This window comes from Nematolebias whitei, chromosome 5, assembly GCF_014905685.2.
Source record: "Nematolebias whitei isolate Nwh7 chromosome 5, NemWhi1, whole genome shotgun sequence".
NCBI lineage: Eukaryota > Metazoa > Chordata > Actinopteri > Cyprinodontiformes > Rivulidae > Nematolebias > Nematolebias whitei.
This window is the reverse complement of record NC_056502.1, coordinates 34,464,297-34,485,097: the sequence shown is the minus strand read 5'-3', so window position 1 is coordinate 34,485,097 and position 20,801 is coordinate 34,464,297. Positions and strand designations below refer to the sequence as shown.

The 20,801-nt window shown below is 40.3% G+C and overlaps 2 protein-coding genes across 2 annotated transcripts in view; both read left to right on the top strand.

Annotated features, from left to right (window-relative positions):
• LOC119409529 (sulfotransferase 2B1) overlaps nt 1-20,801 on the top strand; it is a 149,065-nt gene that overhangs the window by 92,839 nt on the left and 35,425 nt on the right. The window lies entirely within an intron of this gene.
• On the top strand, nt 10,472-13,447 carry tmem147 (transmembrane protein 147). The gene is made up of 8 exons (XM_037676428.1): nt 10,472-10,556; nt 10,943-11,045; nt 11,488-11,557; nt 11,693-11,758; nt 11,890-12,026; nt 12,139-12,223; nt 12,406-12,527; nt 12,907-13,447. Exons 2-8 carry the CDS (start codon nt 10,969-10,971, stop codon nt 13,025-13,027), a joined length of 678 nt encoding a protein of 225 aa, XP_037532356.1. The 5' UTR covers nt 10,472-10,556; nt 10,943-10,968; the 3' UTR covers nt 13,028-13,447.

The window sequence follows — 20,801 nt, the reverse complement described above, 5'->3', positions numbered from 1 at the left end:
GTAGGTCAGTTTAAGATTAAAATCAGACACCACTCTGAGCAGCAGGACCACGCTTTCCACAGAACAACTGTGTCAACTCTTGAAACTGTGCCTGCAGTCAACCTACTTCACATATGGGGAGCAATATTATAGGCAGAAACATGGGTGTGCTATGGGGTCTCCAGTTTCTCCTATTGTTGCCAACCTGTACATGGAGGAGGTAGAAAAGAATGCCTTGACGTCCTTTTCAGGGACACCACCAAGTCATTGGTTCAGGTATGTTGATGACACCTGGGTTAAAATTAAATCCCAGGAAGTCCAACATTTTACTGACCACATCAACTCTGTGGATAAATACATCAAGTTCACACGAGAAGATGTAAAAAATGGCAGGTTGGCTTTCTTGGACTGTGAGGTCTCAGTCTCTGATAGAGGACATTTGCACACCGAGGTGTACCGCAAACCCACCCACACAGACCAGTATTTGCAGTTTGACTCCCATCACCCTTTGGAGCACAAGTTAGGAGTTATCAGGACTCTGTATCACAGAGCAGACAGTGTCCCCACTAGCTCAGGAGCCAGGCAGAAGGAGAAATCCCACACAAAACAGGCTCTAGAGCAATGTGGATATCCTAACTAGGCCTTCTTGAAAGCAGAGAAGAAACCCAAACAGGACTCCAGTCAGCCATCAGGTGAAAAGGAGGAACCCAGACCCAGACCAGTGGTCATTCCATATGTTGAGGGGGTATCAGAGAAACTGAGACGTTTATTTTCTAAACATAACGTCCCAGTGGCTTTTAAACCCCAAAATACATTACGGCAAAGACTGGTTCATCCCAAAGATCCAGTCCCCCGGCACAAACAGAGCAATGTTGTGTATGCTGTTCAGTGTCAGGAGGGCTGTGATCAGTCTTACATCGGGGAAACTAAACAGCCACTGGCCAAAAGGATGGCCCAGCACAGAAGATCAACATCATCAGGCCAGGACTCTGCAGTCTACACTCATCTCCAGGCCAGCAGTCACTCTTTCAGGGATGAAGATGTTCACATCCTGGACAGAGAGGAACGATGGTTTGAGAGAGGAGTAAAGGAGGCCATCTTTGTGAAAAGAAATCGTCCATCATTAAACAGGGGTGGAGGCCTCCGGGTTCAACTGTCCCCCTCTTACAATGCTGTGATTGCTAGTATCACTCAGCCCTCTGTGAATAGTGAACAGCCATCAGTGTGCTAATGATCCATTGTTAGGCTGATGGTCCTTCTTGAGCATGTGAGCAGCTGGTTTTGGTTGTCAGCAGCAAACTGGTTGATCCACTCTGAGAAGGTGCTATTTAAGAGACTGAGCTGAACACAGCACCTCAGACTGAGGAAGTCTCTTGGATGAGAGACGAAACGTTTCTACATTTTTTTTTTGCTTTTTTTTTTTTTTTTTTTTTGAATGTTTAGAGGACCAGATTGAACTTTTTTGGATAATAGTAAAACTGTTTTAATGTATTAGTTTATCCAATTTTATGTTGTATTGTGGTAAAATTCTTGCATAGATTTCAAAATCGTCATCACATCCTTTGTGTATTTTCTGTTATAAAGTAACACAAAACCCCAAGTATCATGACATTAATGTAGTAAATTTAATTCCTGCAGTCATCAGTGGTGGTGACTACAGGTGGTCTGTGTTTTGTTACAAGGTTGCACAGTGATACAGGTGGTCAGATCTGTTTCCTTCAGAAAGTAGCATGGTGGCACAGTTGGTAAAGCTGTTGCCTCTCAGCAAGAAGGTCACTGGTTCAAATCCTGGCTGGGGGCCTTTCTGGGTGGAGTTTGCATGTTCTCTCTGTGCATGTGTGGGTTTTCTCCAGGTACTCCAGTTTCTTCCCACAGACCAAAAACATGCATGTTAGTCTGATTGGTAACTAAATTGTCTCTAGGTGTGAGAGTGAGAGTGAATGGTTGTTTGTCTTTATGTGTCCCTGTGATGGACTGGAGACCTGTCCAGGGTGTCCCTCGCTTCTCGCATAGTGACTGCTGGATGTGGACACCAGTGACCCTCATGACCCAAAAAGGAAGAAACAAATAAAGATAAAAGATGGATGGATGGATGGATGGATGGATGGATGGATAGATGGATGGATGGATGGATGGATGGATGGATGGATGGATGGATGGATGGATGGATGGATGGATGGATGGATGGATGGATGGATGGATGGATGGCCAAAGGGTTGAAGCTCAGCTGGAACCTTTCTGTGTGGTGTTTCCACGCTCTGTGCATGTGTGGGGTTTCTCCAGCTACTTGTCTCCTGCCACAGCTCAAAACCACTGACTAACTGGTAACTGCCCTTAGGTGGAAGTGCATGTGTGCATGGTTGTCCATCTTGTGTTGGTCCTGTGATGGACTAGAGGACCCCACCTCCCACCTGTTTGACTGTTCAAGACAAATCTGAGTACAGAAAATAAGTGAGTGAGCCATCTTGCTATTTACATATGAACAAGAGGGTGGAAGTGGAGAGAAATTATTTTGTACCTTTCGGTGTGAGTCGTATCTAATGTATCAAGGATTGCTTTTTAAAATGGACAGGTAAAACTCTGACTGACAAATATAAATCTAGATCAGGAAAGAATAACTTTTGTGAAATATCATGAAGATTCTAACATGGTAGACTTTTTTTTTTTATGAGACGTGAACCTGCATTTGAAGGCACTTGCACTTTGGCCTGACTCATAATCCCAACTATCAGATGTGCAATCAGTCGCTTCAGGCTTTATATTTGTGGCCAGTAGCTGCACAGATCAGCTCATGAACTGGCATCTGGTGCAAATCACTATCTGATGTTACTTGCAGAGCAAAGACTCCGGGGCTTTTTATATAACCTGGCTTCTCAGCGTTTTCGGACATCCCTCCTTTGGACGAAGTTTGCTGCTGGTTTCAGTACAAGGTGATAAATACAGTAAAACAGAAAACGACCTCTGTTGAAATTCGTAACAGAAATTGCACTGTTGTTGCATAAAAATGATAACATAAGATAACACTAAATATGATTAAAAGGCCCAGCATTCTTTGAGGAAATCCATATCACCCGCCACCTTTTGTGCCAGAGAATTGAACTAAGATTATTTTAAACTGAGAAATGATGAGTTAAAGACCCTTGGAATTAACCTTAAAAACAATATTTTGCATGATCTTTCATAAAACTAAACAATCTGTTAGTACTGTACGTATTCTGAATGACTCTCAGCTATGGTCACATCAAATTTTAGTTAACTGTTGAACAAATTGACCGAGTTATAATCACTTTTGTGTTGGCCAAAGCTAATAAACTGTAGTGATCTGTTACAGCTGTAAATATTATGTGTGCTTTTTAAAAGTTTTATTAATATGTGTACAATGGTTCAAGAAATATTTTGCTAACAGACAGGAAAACAAACTATTGCCAGCCTCTGTATGTATCTTCATCTTATTTCAACCACCTGTATCCGTGATCTTGTTCTTTCAGTCACTACCCAGAGTTCATGACCATAGGTGAGGGTAGGAAGGTAGACCGATCAGTAAATAAAGAGCTTTGTCTTAAAGCTCAGCTCTCTCTTCACCATAACGGACTGATACAGAGTCCACAATACCGCAGATGCTGCGCCAATACGCCTGTCAATCTCACGCTCCATTCTTCTCTCACTCGTGAACAAAACCCTGAGATACTTGAACTCCTCCACTTGAGGCAGAACCTCACTCTTGACCTGAAGAGAGCAATCCACCCTTTTCTGACTGAGGACCACGGCCTCAGATTTGCAGGTGCTTATCCTCATTCCAGCCATTTCACACTCGGCTGTGAACCGCTCCAGTGAGAGCTGAAGACCACGGCACGACACCAACAGGACCACATCATCTGCAAAGAGCAGAGATGGAATCCTGAGGCCACCGAACCTGAATCCCTCCTCCTCCTGGCTGCACCGAGAAATTCTGTCTATGAAAGTTAGGAACAAAATCGGTGACAACAGGCAGCCCTGGCAGAGTCCAACTCCCACTCTGAAGGGGTCCGACTTACTAATTGCAATGTGAACCAAACTCTCACACCGCTTGTATAGGGACTGAACAGCCCATAGCAACGGGCCCCCAATCCCATATATGGAGGAACCACCACAGTGTACCCCAAAGAACACGGTCGAATGCCTTCGCCAAGTCCACAAAACACATGTAGACTGGATGGGCAAACTCCCATGACCCCTCGAGGATCCCATGGAGGGTAAAGAGATGATCCAGTGTTCTACGGCCAGTACGTAACCTGCATTGTTCTTCCTGGATCTGAGGTTGGACCAACGATCGGACTCACATCTCCAGTACCCCTGAATAGATATTATCAGGGAGGCCAAGGAGAGTGATGCCCCTGTAATTGGAGCATACCCTCCGGTCCCCCTTTTGAAGAGGGGAACCACCACCCCAGTCTGTCAGTCTTGTGGCACTGCCCCCAATGTGATGTTGCAAAGGCCTGTCAACCAAGACAGTCCCACAACATCCAGAGCCTTAAGGAAATCAGTGCAGATCTCATCCACTCCCGGAGCCCTGCCACCTCTGAGCTTTTTAACTACCTTGGCAACCTCAGCCACAGTTATGGATGAACCAAACGCAAAGTCCCCAGATTCTGCTTCCTCCATTGAAAGGGTGGGCCTTGCCTATGCAGAAACTTTAAAAGCTAAAAGAAAACGTTATTTTTTCTTGACTGCCTTTGATCAGAAAGAACAATTTAGTAGTAACTGATTAGTTTAGTTTTAATTTCCTAACTGAAGAACAGTTCAATGTGCCAAAGCATCAAAAGATGAAAACCAACTAGAGAAAATGCATTTCTGTGAATCCACAAAAGTTGTCAGGTCATCTGGATGGATTCTTCTTGGTTGAAACGTTTCATCTTTCATCCGAAAGACTTCACTAGTCTGAAGCCATGCCAAAACATTTCTGTAAATGTTTTTTGCTTAAAGCTGTTGAAGAAGTTTAAAACAGCTGAAAAGCTTTCATAGATAAACTTAATTACATTTGAACAGGTGACATTTGCTGAAAGCAGGAAAATAAAAGCCAAAAGCAGAAGAAAAAAAGCATAAATGTATGGACAAAGCTTAAATGGGCAAAAAAAGAAATGCTAAATATTTTATTAAGTAAAAATTTCACAAATACCAAAAGTAATAGCAGGATTGTCCTGAATGAATTGAATGTTTTGATATTTGAATTATTGAAATAGCACAAAAATTGTGGAACAAGTTTTGTGCCTAAAACTGTAAGGGAGAAAATCTCAGCATCCACACAATAATCAGATTTGAACTAAACAACTGATTTAGATCATTTTACTAAATAAAAGACTAGGAATCTAATATGAATGACAACAGTGTATTTTGAGCTATACAGTTGCTTTGTACTTTATCTCTTGCTTTTTTTAAAGTTTGTCTTTGAAGTGAAGCTGGTAACACGTACAACCAGAAAACAGCCGGATACAAACGTAAGCACAAACACAATCGGTTCAAATAGTGTCAGCTCTGAGCGTCTGCCAGTCTGACGGTGTGACCTGAAGCTGGTGAAACCTACGTGACTGTTGTTGTGTCTTACTCTCATTCAGGGATTTCAGTTGTTTATTGTGCTTTTTTCTCTTTTTTCTTGGCCTCATTCTTCACATCCTGTTACGTTTTCAGCCTACTCCCACAGTCATCCCTGTCCTCCCCCAAAACACGCCCGGCCTGGACATGTGCTCAGTATCATGCAGACAGGAAGTGACACGTGCCGCTGAAACAATGAAAAGATTTGTCTACGGTTATCCAGGACACACAAGGAGCAACGTTAGACACACGTGATGCTTAATGTTTAATCAACTTTGCCATCAAAATATATTCAAAATAGGTTATTTCCAGTTTTAAATTATAAATATAATGTAATTCAGTTTTTTTTTATTGGACACTAAACAAACACTGTTCTATCAAGTCTAGTTTGTAGTTTCAGAGGGAGCCCAGCAGATGTGTAACACAGATGTTCTCTCAGGGCATTTGCCTGAGGGCTTTGGGGATGGTCTCCCATCGTCCTCTTCCTCCCGTCCAGGCTCCCTGTCTCCGTCTCTACGTGACCGGTCCAGACTCTGTCAATGCCAGAGGAGACCGCCACGGCAGCAGATAACGCTAACTAGCTTCCTGCCATTATTGCTAATTGCCCCAGGGCCCGGAACTGTGCAGACACCCTGGGTGGGGCGTGACTAAGTGGTATGGGGTTATGTGTGCCTTTGAGAAATTCAAATGTCGAACTAAAGCCATGTTGACCTTCACGTGTCTGCGTTTGAGAGGGTATCCATTTGTTCTGAGGTTTAAAGAGCTCTGAGGGAATCATTTCTCTGATTGTTGTTATTAAATCCGTGGCTGAGTACCAGGCTTCTGCACAACATAAAGAGGTCATTCAGCCACTGACTGTTTTACAGCTAATGTGCATCCATAAGGACCAGACCTCACTTGCAAATGAGATATGTGATCACTATGGGATTTGCCTGGTTAAATAAAGGTTATTATTATCATCATCATCATCATCATCATCCATCCATCCATTCATTATCTTTACCCGCTTATTCCATTTTGGGTCACGGGGGTCGCCGGTTCCTATGTCCAGCAATCACTGTGCGAGGGGCGGGGTACACCCTGGACTGTTCATCACAGGGACACATAGAGACAAACGAGACAAACAACTATCCACTCTCCCACTCACACCTAGGGACAATTTAGAGTTACCAATCAGACTAACATGCATGTTTTTGGTCTGTGGGAGGAAACCAGAGTACCCGGAGAAAACCCACGCATGCACGGAGAGAACATGCAAACTCCACCCAGAAAGGCCCCTGGACCGGGGTTTGAACCAGGGACCTGCTCGCTCAGAGGCAGCAGCTCTACCAGTTGCGCCACCGTGCTGCCATCATCATCATCATCATTATCATCATTATCATCATATTAGTATTATTATTAATAATAATAATAATAATAATAATAATAATAATAATAATAAAATCAGGTACCATGTCCCAAATACATTCATAGCTACTTTTGGTATTCAAGGTCGGTGTTAAATTCTAGGGTTTTTTTTTTGTATTGTTTTTTTTATTGTCCTTTACTTTTAGTTTACTTTCAAATAAAAAAAATATAATGAATTAGTTTTAATGGTATGTTATGTTGTGATAGCAAAATGTTCTCAACCTACAGACAGAAAGACAGGCTCACAATGATGTAATCTTGTGAAGTCACAGAAAAATGTTTCTTTATTGGTTTTCCTCTGATAGGAAGGAGAGAACGTTGCAGAGTATCAGTATAACATATCACTGGTGGATCTGTAGATGAAGGATGTATGGCTCTGGGGAAGGCTTGCAGCTGGCTGAATATGACCAGCAAGGACAGCGATGGAAACATTTTGTAGTAGCTGTAACATGGATTCAGTTCGTCCTAATCCTAACATCTTGAAACATTAAACTATTCTTCAAGTCAAGTCAAGGTCCTTTATTGTCATTCTCATCACAGGTGGTACATGTGGTGGAACGAAATTGTGTTCAAGGGTCCCAGTTACATCCAACAAAAGTATAAATTGTAAAGAAAAACAGTAATAAGATCTAAGATATGAACTAAGAAAAACGCTAAAACTAAGAATACACTAAGCACAAATAGTACAAAAACATTAAGCCAAACAACAGCAGCATGAACACGAGTCTGTGTGAGTAGATGAGTACAAATGAACGGAGCAGCTTGACATAAATCAGCAGCATAAGATCAGCAGCATGGATAGTCAGCAGCACATATCAACAATCAAAGTGGCACCACAAAGATTTTTTTTCACAGTGATTATTCTGATTGGAGATTCATGAGTCTAACAGCCTCAGGGTAGAAGCTGTTCCTCAGTCTAGTGGTTCTACACTTAATGCTGCTTAACCTCCTGCCTGAGGGGAGCGGGGCAAGGGGTGTGTGCTGGGTGAGTGGGGTCCTACATGATGCAGGTAGCCCTCTTCCTGCATCTGGAGATGTAAATGTCTGTGATGGTGGGGAGGCTGACTCCAACAGACTTCTGTGCAGCCTTCACCACTCTCTGCAAAGCTTTGCTTTCTGTAGCTGTGCAGCCTCCATGCCACACGTTGATGCTGGAGCACAGGATGCTCTCCACTGCACACCTGTAGAAGGAGGTGAGGACTGAGCTTCCCAGACCAGCTCGCCTCAGCTGCCTTTCAAAGGTATGGAAAGATACATCCATCCATCCATTATCTTTAACGCGCTTCTTCCATTTTGGGTCATGGGGGTCGCCAGTGCCCATGTCCAGCAGTCACTGAGTGAGGGGCGGGGTACACCCTGGACAACTCTCCGGTCCATCACAGGGACACATAGAGACAAACGAGACAAACCATTCACTCTCTCACTCACGCCTAGAGACAATTTAGAGTTACCAATCAGCCTAACATGCATGTTTTTGATCTGTGGGAGGAAACCAGAGTACCCAGAGAAAACCCACGCATGCATGGAGAGAACATGCAAACTCCACCAAGAAAGCATCCTTGACCGGGATTTCAACCGGGGCCCTGCTCGCTGAGAGGCAGCAGCTCTACCAGTTTTGCCACCGTGCTGCCCAGAAAGATACAGATTCTTTCAATTTAATTGAGTCAGCCGCTTGAGATTTTGAACTATATTGTTTGATTAATAACTGAAAATCTAATTTTGGCATTAAACACCAACCCAATGGCCTGAAAATATTACATGCAGACAGTCTACTCTGCACATGCATTACAAAATATGATGTCCTGAACGCTTGTTTCTTTTTTCCAGAAGCCCAGGATTAGAACGTATTTTTCAGGGACTGATGTGGTGCAACCACAAACAACAGGTTCAGACATGAGAAAAATAAACAACTTTGGGTCCAACATGCTCACGCTGTATGTTCATTTTGATGCTGTAGTGTACCTTCTATGTGTCCAAATAACTTCTTCCTATTGGTGGATTGTGTAAGAGGGTGAAAATGGTGGGAACACCACAGGACATCAAGTGGCTCAACACTCCTTGGAGAGAATTTGAGAAGTTTTCAGACAATATTTCAACTGTCTCAACTCAAGATGAATTATGTAAACCTGAGCACGACTTTGGGCAGCAGAAGTTGACAAGAAGACTGCTTGCTGATGGTCAGACTCTTAACAAAGATTACAAGATCTTGTGAGAGCTTACTAGATGTCTGTGTGCTGAATGTGCGTGTATCTGTGCTGAGAAAGGCATCAAAGCAGCCCGGCATCCTGTGGGCAGCCCAGGGCAGGACCGATCGGCGCAAAGCAGCGAGGTGGGTGTCCTGAAGCCCCTCGCCTAGACCCACACACACATACATCTAAGTACAAAAGGCCACCATGTAATTGAGTTGGTGTCAGGACTCAAGGGACACACATACACACGTGCACACACACTCAGTCCAGCCTCATGCGAGCTATGGAACTAATTGTCATAATTTTATTAGGTAAGAAAACAAAGAGTAAAAGTCAATTTTATATGTTTTTTAGTTCAAAATTTTATGAATGTTCAAAAAGGAAAGATTAGATAAATAGAATAAAACGCTTTTAAAAACAGAATTGTGTGATCATCAAAGATTGGAAGCAACAAAGTAATATAAACTAGACACCCAAGTGGTTTTTGTGATTCCTATCAAGAATCAAAGTTGTGCATCATGAGCTGCATGAAAAAAAAAAAAACAAGTAAAAAATCATGATGGGAAAATAAAAAGAAGAAGAAAGAACTGGATCAAAAGTAAGATGTTGATTCTATTGCGGTAACAATGAATAAGCAGATTTAACTGACGTGGCTGACTTATTGAATGGAAATTTCCATGATTCTAATATTAGTTATTATTATCATTATCATCATCATCATCATCATCATCATCATCAACAACAACAATAATGACAACACCAACAACAATATTTATTATTATTATCATCATCATAATCATCATCATCATCAACAACATCAACAACAATAATAATAATAATAATAACAATGACAACAACACCAACAACAATATTTATTATTATTATTATTATTATTATTATTATTATTATTATTATTATTATTGTTATTGTTGTTGTTGTTGTTGTGTTGTTGTTGTTGTTGTTAATATTATTATTAATAATAATATCAGTCAGTAAGCAAGTTCTGGAACAGTTTTTAATTTTAAATCTCACATAGCAAACTGGTTCCTCATTTAACATACAAAACTGTAGTAAAAGGATTTAAATAAAAGTAATATAAAAAAAAAGCTTAGAAAAAAATTACTGTACAATTATCTTTATGTACAGATAAAACTTTAAACCCCCTCAGCCTCCACCGACAGAAATGCAGCTGTTCAAATAAAAATGCGAGTAAATACACCCCCCAATTATTATTATTTTTAATTTAAAAATAAATTAAATAAAATGAACAGTATAAATTACGCGGAACCTTTTTCGTTTTCTGTTTTGGTCGGATGTATTTCGCGGGGAAGCCCAGGCTCGGCTCACTCTGGGTTGTCATTCAACGTCCCTACGTTTCCCTACGGTGAAAATTTTTTCTACTTTTTAAAAGAAGTAAGTCATAACATTAAATCCATTTTTGTTTCCAGGTGTCGCCATGATGAATATATGTTGATTTTTAAGAAAATAACGTTGTTTTTTGGTTCTTTTCCGAGAGAAAAGCGGCGTTAGCTGCTAAATGTAGCATCGTGTTAAGCATAGCTTAGCTAGCTCATGCACAGAAGATTGGGCTTGTTCTTAAATGACATTAAAATAATTAATTGTTCTGTAAGTGTTGATGTGAATATACATATTAAGACGTTTACGTGTATGTAAATTAGTTTTTATATTTAGGCATTTTTTAATTTAGCTGTAATTGTTTACTTAAAATCCTAAGTAAATTCATACACACGTGTAGTTTTAAAGTGTTTTTCTCATTTCTGTTTTTCACTTCTGTCCAGGAACCTGATTTTTATTACCAGGAGTCATGACACTTTTTCACTTTGGGAACTGCTTTGCTCTGGCCTATTTTCCATACTTCATTACATACAAGTGCAGTGGCCTGTGAGTGTCTAATTTTATTGTATTTGTAATGATTGCCCAGTCATAACAAAAACTAGTTTTTAAAGTAATGTCTAAAATTAAAATATGGAGTTTAAGATATTAAAAGAAACCTATAATGCGTTTTACACAACACTGGTTTATATATTGCTTTGTTGCAGTATTAGTATTTGCTCTAGTACCATAAACTCCATTAATCTGATTAGTAAATGTCGGGGTTTGGGAGAGGGTCCATTTAATCCTTTTAAATCTTTGTAGTGTGCTTTATATTTTGGCTGTATGTTCATTTAGTAGTGTTTTATTTTTACTGTAAACTGCCTTTGTGTTTTAAAGCACCTCACACTGAAGTAAAATTATCTTAAATCTGACATTGAACTGAGACACTTTGAACTTTGTGTTTTGTATGTAATATTTTACGTGGGCTTTTTTAATTTGTCATATTCAGCTCAGAGTACAATGCTTTCTGGAGATGTGTCCAAGCTGGAGCAACATACCTGTTTGTCCAACTTTGCAAGGTAAATTAGCTAATTCAATGTAATTTTTTGACTGTTATGAGTTTAAGTAGAAATGACAACAGAAATAGGAATATCACATGCTTGTCTTTATGTCTGAGCATATTTGAACAAGGTTTGATTATCTTTGTTTTATAGATGCTGTTCCTTGCTACATTTTTCCCCACATGGGAAGGTGGAATGGGTGTTTATGACTTTGTAGGGGTGAGTGTTGAAACTTTATTATAGTATCAACATCAGTGAGGAATGCTAATATTTCTGTCGCGTAGGTGAAAGAAAAGACTGTGCTTCTGTTTATATTTGTGTGTGTGTGTGTGTGTGTGTTTGTTTATCAGGATTTCATGAAGGCTACAGTGGACCTTGCAGACCTGTTGGGTCTCCATCTTGTTATGTCTCGTAATGCTGGGAAAGGAGAATACAAGATCATGGTGGCTGCTATGGGCTGGGCAACAGCAGAACTTGTGATGTCAAGGTTAGCTTTAACTGTCTTATGGAAAAGAAAAGCTCAGAAACCTTACTTTTGTTAGATAATAGCCTGTGTAAATATGAAATCTTTTCATTTGTGTCTCATTGTGGTTCCTCAGGTTTCTTCCTCTCTGGGTTGGAGCCAGAGGGATTGAGTTTGACTGGAAGTACATTCAGATGAGCTTTGACTCCAATATTAGTTTGGTGAGAAGCTGCACCTCTTCTACAATCTTCATTTCCTGGATCCTTCATTTTACATTGCCTTTTAATGTTTTTCATGCCAATAATGTTTTCCTTTCTGAATATGCCATTTTTAGCTAAATGTGATTGTGCATGTCATGGGAACTGTTTGTGTTTGACAGTATATCAACTATTTGTCTGTTCAGGTCCATTACATCGCCACAGCAGCAGTTGTATGGATGTTCACCCGATACGACCTTCCTAAGAGCTTCAGGCTGCCGGTGACTGTGCTGCTGTCTTTGTGTGTATACAAGGCCTTCTTAATGGAGTAAGTTTCATGTGTTTAAAAGAAATACACTGAGCACATTCATTAGGAACAAAGTTTAAAGGAGAAATGAGTTAACCAATTAAAATTATGGGTGTAGTATTAAGGGGCCACTGTGGCTGAGTGGTTAGAGCGGTCATTGTCCAATGGGAGAGTTGGGGGTTTGACACCACCAGCTGTCACATGTTGAAGGGCAAGACACTTAACCAGATTTTTACAAATCACATCCATCAATCATCTTTACCTGCTTTTTTCCTTTTTGGGTCATGGGGGTCTCTGGTCCATATCCAGCCATCAAAGGCAGGGTACACCCTGGCCACGTTGTTTTGATAGTCCTAGTGTTTCATCACTTACAAAATGTTCGTCCTTCTTCTGCCCTCAGGTTGTTCATCCATGTCTTCGTGTTGGGCAGCTGGACAGTCCTGCTGGTGAAAGCTGTGCTGACTGGTGCCATCTCACTCTGCTCACTTTTTCTGTTTGTCACTCTGGTTCACAGTAACTGAGGAAGACGCAGCATTAACAGTCTGTTTAAACTGGACAGTGTGTTTTAAATTCGAAGCTGACCTCGGATGTCAGTCTTTGTCCTACAGCTTGTAAGGATGAGATTGGTTGTTGATTTTGGAGGGTTGGGAGTGATCTGACAAACCACCAGCTGTTACCTTTGCCAGTCCTTTCACTTGGTTCTAGTCTGTGTGGACCCATGAAATCAAATGTGCTGATGGGGGAAGTTTGGTCTACTTTTAGTTGAAGGTAAAAGCTGAACAATGACATCAGTAGGCTGCCGTAGTATGATTTGGTTTACGTTTAGGTGGGTTGGATTTATAGAAATATGAATTTTGTATCGGAACAAATGATTTGAAACTTTGTAAATAACATTTCTTTTTAGTATTTTCAGTGATTCATTGTCAATAATTAAAGTTTGTTAAAAAAGAATCATAATTTCAGGTCCTCAATAGTTAATTGTGTGTTCAGTGTCTTTTTTCTTTCTTTCATTTATTTATATGCAAATATTAGAACAAATATAATTGCAATACTTTTTTTTAACTTAAAAAGATTTAAAGTAACTAAGTTCTTCTTTTGTTGTATAAATGAATTAAGATTATTGATTAACTGTGAGGTTTCTACATGAATAAATGTTTGCTTTGACTTATTTTTCTATCATTTTTGTTTAAAATATTTGTTTATTTACCTTCAGTCAGATCTCGGTTCAAAGGATCAGAATTGAACCAGGAGGGAGTTCCTTTTGGCCCAAATCCCTTCCTCTACAAACTAAGGTGCTGTTCATATCTGGAAATATACGTCCAGTTGCAAGTAGACATCCCTAGTTGAGAACATCCACACCTGGTGGTAATGTCTGTCCACCCCCACCCTCCTGCGTGCAGCCACGTTGCACAGCAACAAACTGACAGCAGGTCTGTTGGTGTTTCTGTAAAAATTGAAACATTCAGACATCTGGACTATGATTTTGATATTAAAACGGTCTCATTTGTATTGAGTTATTACAATGAGCTTAATATGGCCAGAGCAGACTGAACATTTTAACACTCAATCCAGTGCAGAGTTATTAGTCATGACTGTCCCATGGGACAGCACGCTGACAGCATCGACTTCATACAGTTACTGTGGTGAAATCAGCTTTGCTTAATTATGTGAACATATGGTGTAATGCTTCTCAGCCTGTTGTCTTGCAGTTGATGCAGCAGATATGATCATATTTCATCTTCAGTGACCTCGTTGTGTCCAACCACTTCTGAAAACAAAACGAAAAAACTAGGAAACAACTCTCCGTGCAAAATTTGGTAATCCTCGCTAAAAAAACATCCCAACCATTTAATTGAAAAGGATTCTGAAAAACAATTGATTTAAACCTTTTATTTAAATAATTTAAAAAAAGTCTTACAAGCTCTTTAAGGTGTATCACCCACCACCTTCCACTCAGTTTTAAACTGTGATCATCTGATGTTGAGGCATGACGGCGGTAAAGCCGCTTATTGAAACCTGGAAAATAACTGCACGACCTTGTGCCACAACGCACGGTGGGATGCTCAGAGTATGTGTTGATGAGTGATCTTTAAAAAAAAAAAAGCTAATTTACTGTAAAATTGACAGTTGTAGAAATTTTTATTCTTTTACAGAGCAGTTTTCTGTGGTGGTCACCTTTAATTGAGCTGGCTCTACAAGTTGATCAGCTGAAGTACAGGCAGCTGTTCATTTTCTGAAAGTTTTATTAACGGACACCGATTTGTCCACTGGAGGCAGCACCAGCTCCCACTGTGTGATGTGATGAACACATCAAGGTACATCCATTTTAATCTGTTGGTGGAAACTGGAACGTTCAGGCGATCAAATCATTTAGAACAGTTGTTCCAGAAAAATCTGAATCCTGTGGAACGTTTTGAACGTCACCACGACGGCTGATGGCCAAATGAATTCAGTGAGCAAACAATAAAACGTGCTGGTTACACTGACCAAGGACATTCCTTTTGAATTCCCTTGACATACCTAAAATAACAAGAAAAACAAACGTATAAATAAATGAGATGAAACGTGCTTGTTATTGAAGGACACAGACGTAATCTCAGTTTAGTGATTATTTTATCAGCATGTTTTAATACATTCAAAAAGAAGTGGAACATTTTCTTATATTTTTGTCTCTCGTCTGTATTTGTATGGGTATTTAAGTATTTTCCTTCAGAAAAACAATCAGTTCATCAAAATTAGGACTGCAAAGCTTTTTACCCTTTTACACATTAAATCCAAACCTCATTTACCTGTAGTTTTTTGGGAACTCCAGTAAATGAGGTGAGACTTTAAAAAAATGCACTGCGGTTTAGAAGAGCTCTAAAATATTATTAATGTCAGCAGGTCAATCAGGAGAGGACACAAGACATTGAAAATACCAGGTTGGATAAAACAAGTATATTAGTTTGCTGGTGCTCTGGTGGTTCCACAACTCAAACTCAAAACTCATACTGGTTGATCCACCATGAGAAGGTGCTATATAAGACTGAGCTCCTGAGACTGAAGAAGTCTTTGGGATGAAAGACAAAACGCTTCAAGAAGCAGCTTCCATCCAGAGGACCTGACTTAACTTTGTTAGATTTATCTACGTGGATTGAGCATCAGGTTCACATACGTTTGCCACTCACAGATATATAATACTGGATCATTTTCCTCAAATAAATGACTTAAAGAGTAAAATTTTTGTCTCATTTAACAAAGTTCTCTTTATCTACTTTTAGGATTTGTGTTAAAATCGGATGTTTTAGCTCATATTTATGCAGAGATATAGAAAATTATAAAGGCTTCACAAACTTTCAAGCACTGCTGTATGCAGAACATTGTTGCTGTCAGAATCGACACGAATGAGGTAGAGAAAGACATGTCAGACGGTGGGGACAGGTTGCCACTAATCTCTTACTGTGTTATAATTAATTATTTAATGAACACGGGGAGCCACAGTGGAGGCCGCAGCCTGAAATCCATACATCTGAACCATCTTAACGGATTTGTGAAGGACGTCTGAACTCTTCATGTGAATAACACAGTTCTGGTTACTATCAGAGTAATTACAATAATATACACATATAGATGTCCCTCATAGCTTGCGGAATAGCTAAGCTAATGCTGCAGTAAATATCGCTGATATTCCTATTTATTTTGCCTATGAGTACTTTTTATACTTAAATTAGTGGTAACAAAATAAATTATTTGTTATTATTGCACAGTCATAACAATTAATGTGCTACAGTAAATACCACTGATATTTCAAATAGTATTACAACATTATTATTTTTGCACTATTATTGCCTTTGTTAATAAAATTACCGGTAGTGGTGAAAAATTACATTTTTGTAACTCTTTGGACTTTATCCACGGGCTAAATGCTGTTTTACAACCCCTGAAACAAGAACTGCATTTTAATTGTTTTAGTACTTTGTATTATATTTCTGTTGAAGGTGCAGCACTCCCAGAGGATGAACTCCACTTCGACCATGGATCATTAGTTGTAAAGATGGAGTTGTGGACTCTGCTCATTGTGACATAACCTGTAGAGGTTCTGGGTTTTTGTCTCGTCTTTGTCTGTTTCCTCATATTTCCAGTCACCTCTCGGTGTCTTTCCTCCTTGTGTCCAGGCCTTGTCTCACCTGCGTCTAATTTGTCTCCGGATTGTCATTTATGGTGTTGAGTACTGCCTCCCGTCCTGTCTGCTCTGTTAGCTCTTTCATTTTGTTTTTGTAAATAAATCTTGTTAAATATCCTGATGCATGCTCAATAATCCAGGTAGAAATCTTGTTTAACTTTTATCTCGAGTCCGCTGTCGTCCTCCTGCACGTGGGCTCAACACACCAGTTGGCAGATCCTGACATAACCGGACTAGGGAAGCTCTGTAGTCATGTTGGGGCCCTGTTATACTGGGTCGACAGCAACTACCGTGCCAGTGCCACCATAACTCACACAGAAGAAGACATACTGGGCCATACCATCATAAGGTTTATAAGGTGGAATACGCTGAAGTCAAAGACAGCGACTTAATCTCTGCAGACATCAAAAAGAGAAACTTTGACAGCATGGTGAGTAGTGGTGATGCACAACAACCAACTGGTCTGCACTGAAGTTTTCAGCTCCAGAAACAACAGATGAAGTGATGGACATTTTTAAGCACAAGATTGCTGCTGTGGGATCCAAGCCAGCTGTGTTAGCTGCTATGGCTGGTGTTCAAAATAGGTACGAACCAGAAATCTTGAAGGAGGGACGTCTTCCGGTCTCACTCGGGACATTGCAGCATGACGAGTATCAGTATCAAAGAGTTGCTTAATGTATGCAGAACTCTGTGCGACACTTTGGTCATAACAGCAGAACAATCTGCAAATGGAGACAGTGACCAAAGATCAGTCCTAAACAAAGGAGTGGAATGTGCTGCACCATGGCAGAATTATTGCATCACAAATGAAATCTGTGTGTTGGGAACCATAACGATAATAATAATACATTTTATTGGTTAGCGCCTTTCAAGACACCCAAGGACACGTCACAACATTAAAAACACAAAATAAAATAATATAAAATTGCTATAAAACACTAAACCAAGAAGAAAGTAAGAAATTAAAGTGAGAAGGTGAACTTGAACAGATGAGTTTTGAGTTGTGATTTGCAGGTCTGAAGGGAGTCAGTATTATGGATGTCTGGGGGAAGAGCGTTCCAGAGTTGGGGGGCAGAGTGAGGAAAGGCTCTGTGTCCCACGGTGCTGAGGCGGACGAGAGGCACGTTAAGGTGGATGGAAGAGGAAGAACGAAGGGAGCGTGAATGGGTGATCATGTGCAGGAGATGGGACAGATGGGGGGGGGGGGGGGGTATGGATGGCCTTGAATGTGTACAACAGGATTTTAAATTGAATTCTGAAAGTGACTGGAAGCCAGTGAAGTTGCTGTAAAACTTGAGAGATGTGTTGAAATGAGGGGGCTTTGGTGACGATGTGGGCAGCTGAATTTTGAACCCTTTGAAGCTTACGGAGTAATTTTTGAGGCAGACCAAAGAGGAGACCACGCCCGCTAAAAGAAGTGTCAAATATTTGTGGTGGAACAAAGAGATTTTCAACAAAAGCTACAAGGTGGGGATGCGATCATGAAAGAGTTGCTCTGGAGCAGTACAGGAAGTCTGTTGCAGCTGAGCACAGCTGTCTAGTTGTGCAACAGAGTGGACTCATCAGTTTCACTGTCTTCATACTGGAGCAAGCCCTGATGCGTTAGTGTCCTGCAACTGCTGCGGGGCCAGCATAGGTGAAATAAAATGCCCTTATCGTATTAGAAAAAGTACCGTCAAGGAAAATTCAGAACAGCTGGATTTTATGGACAATGAGGGGAAGCTGAAACCTGGACATCTGTACAGGTATCAGGTCCAGACAACTTCTGGCCACAAAGCAACCATAATGTGATTTTGTTGTTTGGACAGAAGCTGAGCTCAGGATTCATAGGATCACTGTTGATCACAGAAGCTGAGCTCAGGATTCAGAGGATCACTGTTGATCACAGAAGCTGAGCTCAGGATTCAGAGGATCACTGTTGATCACAGAAGCTGAGCTCAGGATTCAGAGGATCACTGTTGATCAAAAGCTCAGAGACATAACTATTGTAAAATCAAATCAATACTTCATTGAAGTAATTTTGCCAGAGATCACAGGGAGTCTTTTCACTCATGAACATGTGCACAACGTAAATCCTCTGAGAAGTTGTGCCAAGATCCAACTCATAGACGTGCACCACAGCAACAAAACAGTGAAAATGTCATTTCTATAAATAAATCTGCTTTTGAAGTAAACATCTGGCGTGTGGGTATGAAACATGCATTATTGTTCCTACATTCCTAAATGTACGTCCATCAATCTGCTTTTGGCACATTTTATAAGGTTGAAATGGAATATATATTTAAAATATACGTATGTATATATTTTTTTATTATAATATGAAATATTTGTTTACAACTGCTTCGTTTTATTCTGACTTCACGAGAACACACGAATGAAAATTCTTCTGTACAAATATTGAATTTTATTTTCCTGTGCTCTCATAAAGTCATGTGAACTGATACTTATGGGCAACGAGTCATGCTTATATTCATTTATTTGGAACAGTTTAGGTGTGTGTGTGTGTGTGGGGGGGGGGGGGGGGGGGATCAATCCTGGTCCTGGAGGGCTTCTGTAGAACCTTCTAACCCTGCAGTGCAGTGGCCTTCTGTTTATTAGAACCTGCACACATGCAGCAGAGTCTGGCTCCATCTGTTGGTGTCTCTTTAATAATGCAACTTTACTGCACAGATCACAGATCCACCACGTGGATAAATACTCCAATATTGCTTCCATACTATTGTTGGTACTCAGCAATGCATGCTTGGTTCTCAAACAGCAGTAGTACTCAGGATAAAGATCCCTCTAATGATACTCAGATGAAATGTTTCAAAAAGTTACAAAACCAGCTCATTTAATTATAAGATAAGTGTGATGACAAGATACAACTTGTCAAAAAGTCAAATGGTTCAAACGAATTACAAATTTGTCTCCACATGGAAACTACTTGAAACAAACCTGCAACGAAGAACCTTTTGTAAACCCATGTAGAAACTGTTGTGCACGATGGATGCCACCAGTGTGCTCGTGACTACTCAGGCAGTGGTCCACAACCAGTTTGTTTCAGACTGGTTTCATATAAGCCAACTTTCCTACGAATTAGTAGCAAATAAGAAAAGGAAGTTCTGCAGTGCAGTTTGTTTCTCACTAATGTTTGCTAAAGGTTGATTTTGTAGGTTTGAGTTGAGTATGTGTAAAATAACTGACTCGTGCAGGAAAGACACACCAGCAGAAGTGGCAATAAAAAAAACAGCAAACCATTGTGTTTAAAACTATTTAGATTTACTGAAGAAATGTTCTTCTGTGTGACCTGGTACCAACCCATCCTACAGGACCTAAAAAACAAAAGATGCACAACAGCTAGAAAATTAGATTCATGTTCTCGAATTAGAGTTCAGTTGTTGTGGGGCAGAAGAGCCAACGCTGCAGTTTGTGTGGACCTGTCCTCAGTGATGAATGCATTTGTTTTAAAGGATGTGTTTTTTTGTAACCTTTCTGTCTAGAGTTTGCATGTTCTCTCCGTGCATGCATGGATTTACTCCAGGTACTCCAGTTTCGTCACACAGACCGCAAACGTGCATGTTAGGTTGATTGGTAATCTAGGTGTGAGTGAGCATGAATGTTTGTCTCTATGTGTCTCTGTGATGGACAACCTGTCCTGGGTGTCCCATTCATTCAACCTTTATACAGACAAATCACATTGAGCCTTGAAGACTCTTTTACAACTTAGATCTGTTTAGACAGACAATAAAAGTGATGAAAGTGACAACAGGTTTTGGAGGCAAAAATTTCCTAACAGGCTCTCGATCTTTGGCAGAAGATAGTCCCCTGCCTCTCACAGTGAGTGCTGGACTGGGGCACCAGCAACCCTCATGACCTGGAAAGGAAGAAGCAGAAAGATAATGGATGGATGGATTTAAGCATATTTAGACTAATTTCCTTTTCCGTAGTCTGAAAATTGACAACGGGGTTCACATTCCTCAAAATCTCTGAAAGAAAGAATGATTGTGATTATTAGATTAGAAGAAATTCAATTTCCACTAGGCTGGAATGTGGCAATTTTCAATTATTTCAAGACAAAAACACTATATTGGAGTCATGTGGACTGACAAGCTGGTTAAACTCTGGAAGGAGACCTTTGACTGGCTCTTTGG